This window comes from Tachypleus tridentatus, chromosome 8 (genome assembly GCF_004210375.1).
Source record: "Tachypleus tridentatus isolate NWPU-2018 chromosome 8, ASM421037v1, whole genome shotgun sequence".
Taxonomy (NCBI): Eukaryota; Metazoa; Arthropoda; class Merostomata; order Xiphosura; family Limulidae; genus Tachypleus; species Tachypleus tridentatus.
Genome location: NC_134832.1, coordinates 39,131,165 through 39,137,190, shown reverse-complemented (window position 1 = coordinate 39,137,190; position 6,026 = coordinate 39,131,165). Strand labels below are relative to the sequence as shown.

The window sequence follows — 6,026 nt, the reverse complement described above, 5'->3', positions numbered from 1 at the left end:
TAAAGTTTCTACTTGTAAAAATATAAAACAATTTTGCGCTGTTTTGTAAAGGAAGACAGATTTAGTTAATCAGTAATTTATCCAGTTTGTTTCTTGGACGTTATTTTCAGGGGTATAGCAGAAGTATAAAATATTTTAAAGTTAAATGAATATGTTGGAAATGGTATCTTAGGTGTCAAAGTATTTAGTATCTTACGTTCAGGTAAGCGTTTAGTATTAAATATACTAGACATAGTTTTGAAAATACATTGTGTCTATAAATCTTGAACTAAGCGGTTACTAATATTACCATCTGATGTCCGATATTAATTGTCTCCAACTGTTAAACTCTAGTTTTGATATCTTCAACAACTTTAACAATGCTCGCAGCTTCCTGCAAACAAAATTCTTTTCTATCAGAATTATTCTGTAGCGGTGGGAAAACGTTATCCAACGTTTTCATGCTGTTGGTAAGATTAGATGTCAACTTGTACCATTCATCTTTTATTGTATCTATAGACAGTTTAAGGTGACCCATATGTGATTGCATAGTAGGATTTAAAGCAAAAAGCTTATCTATTTCGTCCTTAATGTAGTTTTTAGCCGAATTAGCTTTCTGAAATTTTATTTCCAAGTTTCTTAGCTTGTCAACTTCCGTTTTTATTTCATCAAACACTGTTCTAATAGTTCTGAGATTGGATACAGGGAAGAAAGTGGAATTGAAAATCTCAATTACTTTCCCCCACATCTCCGTTGAATGCTGTTTACCAATACTGATTCCTTGAATCACTTCCTTTTGTATGTTTTCTATGAAAGGTTTGATGCCGGATAGCGTATTCCTGAAATCAAGATCTTTCCTCAGAATATTCTGTAAATCTAAAAATCCGTTTTCAATCATTACCTGTAAGTTTTCCACTACGGTACTGGTAACGGCATTTGTTGTAGTTATGGAGTTGATCTTCCCATGAACTATTTCCACATTCTGAGCAACACGTTGAAAAGAATTTTCCAAAGATTTAAGTTGGACGAATGAATTGAATTTTTCAAACATCTTATTTAATCCATTCGTTACTTTTTCATTAGTAACTTTCAAGATATCTAAAAGGGTCTGATGAGCGCTTAAAATTTTCTGGCTATAACCTTCTACTTTCTCTTAAAACGAGAGGCTGATTCTGTTCAGACTCATCTGACCTGCCTGGGGTACTCTGCAAATATAAATATATATTATATTTTAATAATTATGTGTAACTATCACAAAACTGTTAGTAAATTCGTGTTTTGCTATGGTTAGTCATGGAGGTTTTCTGTCCAATGAAACTTATCACGTTCCCTGTAAAACGAGGTAACGATTTGGATATTTTGACTAAACAATTTACAATATAAATGGCTGTGTTGCAAAAAAGAAAATCAGACTAATAATGTTTTACATCTGAATAAAGGTGTTAATAATTATTATCTTTTTTTTACTAGCTATTTACTAGAAAATAAAGATATAATAAAATTATTATCGGTCTTAATTACACAAACTACCGATATACATATGCTTCGCCAATCTTAGTGTAATTAACACAAGGAATTTAATCCTAATACTTTATTTCATGTCAGGTTTCTTTCAGCAATAAAATTATGTAAACTATGGAAGGCTAGCAAAAACAACTTTGTACGAAATCAAACATCCTGTCGTTGTTTTAAATGCATTTAATGCATTAACTTCTGCATAGAAGTTCTCCACTAGCTCAGCGGTATGTCTGCGGACTTACAAACACCGCTAAAAACCGTGTTTCAATACCCGTGGTGGGCAGAGCACAGATAGCCCATTGTTGAGCTTTGCGTTTCATTCAAAACAGCAACAACCGTATAGAAAATTCTATTGTTTGGTTGTAGTTACTTTATTAAAAAGTAGAATTTAAATCATAAAGTGGATTTTTGTTATTTCTTCGTAATAACGGTTACGACTTATAACATATATTGTAAAATATTTTTAAAACTTTAAATCCAATTGTGTAATTTTTGGTATTAATTGTTGTCCTTTTTTTCCTGCAATTATATGAAATGGGATATTTGTTCTTGCAGAAGATTGAACCCTACGTTTTGGTTGCAAGTCTCTAAACTTACCGCTGAATTATATCCAAGGAATGATTACCTCAGTAATATTTCAACACATAAAAAGAGTATTTCAAAGAAATAAAAACGTGTAATAGTATGTAGTATTTCTATACGCATTATACTTTAAAAAAATAAGGTACAAACTTATTTAATATTTAATAATCTAAACGTTTCATGGCCCGAACAAGATCCATGTAGATGTAATTCAGATGTAATATTTCCTAAAAGGAGTTTAGTAGGGTATAATGATGCTATTTTCCATCTAGGAATTTTCTGATTGTATAGGTTTGATATAGTATCGCAAATTGTCTTGAGACTTGGGAAAAAAGATATTGCATAAGAACACCAGGAAATTGTTGTTGACGAGTTAATCAGGTACTAAGACAAATCATCTCTTAGTTAGTCAATAAATCAGTTCTGTGTCGTGCATCTTTTTTATTTTTTGCCATAAATACGAGAAGAAACTGAAGAGTCAATAGCTACTAAGTTTTATTCTTAAGTTAGTTTTATCGAGAAAGATAACCTACCAAGTGTTATAGAAATATATTAAAATAACAGTACTGGACTTCACGAAGAACAAAAAAACGACTAACAATAAAAAAAATTACAACAATATTAATCTTGTTACGAATGAAGGTGGTGTTTGATGTGTAACTTCAACAAATAGTTTATCATTTTAAGCCAATAATGTTTAACTTCGAAAATATTACTTTAAAATGTTTCTACGTTTTAAATTATATGTTTATTTCAGTTGTATTTAATAATTTGCGACAAATATGCATCACCTTATCTCGTGAACGAGAACTGAGCTGTTGAGATAGTCGTTCCACCTCTGATTGTAAGGCTAACAATTTATTGTCATTTTCTTCTACTTTTTGAAGTATGGCCTCCAGTCTGCTGTCAATGTTATTGATTTTAAAGACATATTCCATAACATTAAATTGACTCATCCTTCCTTCAAGTGGCCTGATGTTAACCTGTAGGGAAAGCAACATGTTTTCTATCTCTCCTTCCCTAAAACAGAAATGTTTAGAAACATAAAATGTCGTATGAGAAGTATAATTAATATTTAATCAACTTTGTAGAGACGTGTTTGATATAATATATTTGGCAGGCAACTGAGTTTAAGAATAAAAGGTTTGTATAGCGTCTCATTGCCATTAAAATCGTATGATAATTTTAATAAGTTTTATTTACATCTATTAGAAAAACTCAGACAATTCAACAATTCTTTAATTAACCGTTCACGCAATGTCCCTTATTTGGGGGTGACGATTGGACACTGTATATGAGAATCAGTCGAGATTTCATTCAAATTTTTAAGAGGAACAACGTAAATAAAGAGCAACTTACACTTTAAAAGTCATTTACAATAAATGATTTATACAGAAATTAAACAGGTTTAATTTTATATTCATCCTTTCTTTTTTGTTTCCTTAACATTATTTGTCTTTTTTCTCCACAACTAATACTTACTTCGTTAGTTGACAAAGTTTCACTTGTATTATTATCTCTTCTTCGTTGGTATTTACTGACAGATAACTTACAATCTGTCTAGAGGGAGAGAATATCTTGTGATTTATTGAGTATTATAGTTATCTTCGTTGAAACGTATTGCTTACATGAAAATTTTGAAGTCAAACATAACATAATGAAATTAGATTTTTATTCAATATTGAAACGGATAATCCATTTTAAAGCACTATTAACACCAAATAGGCTATGACTCGGTATCATTTACGCTAAAAGTTAAAGCCATTTGGAAGTTTATATAGAAGTTAAACAAATTAGCTTTCTTTGACACTATGTCTTCAGACTGAATGTCACTTAATAAACTTTACAGGGACTAATTTTCTCATACTACTAAAGCTAACGCCTAAATCATTATTCATCTTATTCAAATCTATAAACAAGTAACTTAAACCATTATTTCACAAAAGTATGTGTTTATCAGCTGGACTAACCTGGCACGTATCCTTTGGACCTCCCTGAGAGTGACATGCGGATGTCGCCTTTTGGATTTAATTCCCCTATTTCACTCCCTATATTCCCTATATCTATATCTTATATAAGTCAAGTAATTATAAAATAACTGACCAGCATATATGTATGTGTGTATAAACAAAATTATTTAAAACAAATCAAAAATATTTTTAAAAATTAAATTATGGTTATGCGACTGAACCTTTAGCCATTTGCTTAAATTTTGAATTATTTTATTAGGTTGAGGAATAATTCGTGAGCGTTTTTAAATAATTTCATTCAAGCATTACATGCAAGACTATACAATACTTCAATGTATGAACACATTACACCCAAAACATTTATTATGATACTTTATTTCATGTAATACCTAGGTATATAGCATGCATTGTTTTAAACGAAATTGCAAAAAATTAAATGCGAAAAGCAGATGGTGTCGAAAATGCTCGATTTTGTCCACTTGACATTCCATTTAATGAGCTGAAAATGAAAGCAAAAATTAAAGACATATGAAAATCAAACACACCATCTATTAGAGCAAAAAATTATCGACCAAATGACATGAAATATTTTGCGAAAGCGTTTCATTTATGAATATATTTTTTTAACTTGAAAAAACGCTCACGAATTATTCCTCAACCCAATATGTAATTGTTATAAGCATTATGCTTTTTATTTCCTACTTTACCTAAAACGAATCTTATCATGGATCGTATCTTCTTGATGATATTTTGGGGTTGGATATTCCATACTCTCTAAGAAGATAACTACTTCCAAATACTTTGGTTTCAGGCTTTTAATCGCTGTAAGTCTGTTTTGTACTCAGAGCATTTGTATTCTAAGCCGAAAGTTTTTTGTTTTTTCAAAATCTACTTATGAATGACCATTTGTCATTACACTAAGAACACCTTTTCTTAAGCTTTTGATGTTTTTCTTGTACAATTTTCGTCTGGTTGAGTTATATTTTATTTTATCTAATAAATATTCTTTTTATCAATGAAATGTGTTAATGTAATTTTAACTTTAACATAGATTTTGATTGTTTTAGCAGGATTTCATATGTTTTTATATTTGTTACATAAGTTGGCGCATGTGTGTGTTATATAGCCTTTGTACGTGTACAAAACAATCACACTTGTAAATCTGGCGAACGAGAGTTTATCGAGAGCAGGAGTGGCTGAAAGATTGTTAAGTTAACTAAAAAGAGCAAACACGAAAGCATACTAATAAATTGATTCTCTGTAGTAATAGTAGCAGAACAATGATAATTAACAATGTTTAAGTATTTTAAACATGGCATTTTTCTTTAGTAGACACTCAACATTTTGCTTCATAGCTTCCTTAAGATCGTTCCACTTAAACACAAACTGTAATCGTCCTTACAGATCTCCAGTTGACTTAAATAATAACTTATATTTGACTACACAAATTAATTAATTTCTACATATTATTTAACCATCGACGATAGCTTATATCTTACCATTGCTGATTGGCTATACCTGACCTCCATACATAAAACATAGCCACAACACTGATAAAAAATGAAGAGTTATGTTATTGAATCAGGCGTCAAACTTAACGTTTGCACTATCTAACCAAGAACTATGAAACCTGATATCTGTTTATATAGAGAGCACTGTATAATATAATTTACAATAACAATCATATACGTTTGAAATAAAACTCTTTAAGAATTACGAGTAAATAGAATTTTCAGTAAGAATTGAACTTTGAAAACATTATCAAGAAATAGCCTACTTCAGTTTGAAAAAAAAATTAATCACCATTTGCGAATACATTTTCTTTGGATATGGAAGTCATTAAGAAATAAGACGAAATGTATTTTTAATTGAAATACATCGGAAATGTTGAGATTCTAAGACAAACGGGAACATCATATTTTGTATTTTAATTAATTATTATGTGTAACGTATTTCGGGAATTGCATTCCTTACATA

General features: G+C 30.1%; 1 protein-coding gene across 2 annotated transcripts; it reads right to left on the bottom strand.

Moving 5' to 3' along the window:
- Positions 1 to 307: 307 nt before the first annotated feature.
- Positions 308 to 5,711, bottom strand: LOC143222214 (uncharacterized). 2 transcript variants are annotated; one of them, XM_076448345.1, is made up of 3 exons: positions 5,549 to 5,711; positions 2,871 to 3,099; positions 501 to 1,184 (listed from the first exon to the last, which is right to left on the bottom strand). In XM_076448345.1, exons 1-3 carry the CDS (start codon positions 5,587 to 5,589, stop codon positions 1,113 to 1,115), a joined length of 342 nt encoding a protein of 113 aa, XP_076304460.1. In that variant the 5' UTR covers positions 5,590 to 5,711; the 3' UTR covers positions 501 to 1,112. The 2 variants fall into 2 exon arrangements, with proteins under 2 accessions (XP_076304459.1, XP_076304460.1); XM_076448344.1 differs by lacking the exon at positions 5,549 to 5,711 and having other exon boundaries at positions 308 to 1,184.
- Positions 5,712 to 6,026: the final 315 nt, after the last annotated feature.

Coding starts and splice junctions, on each gene's coding strand:
- LOC143222214 (XM_076448344.1), bottom strand. CDS start 1,030: ATGTTTGAAAAATTCAATTCATTCGTCCAACTTAAATCTTTGGAAAAT.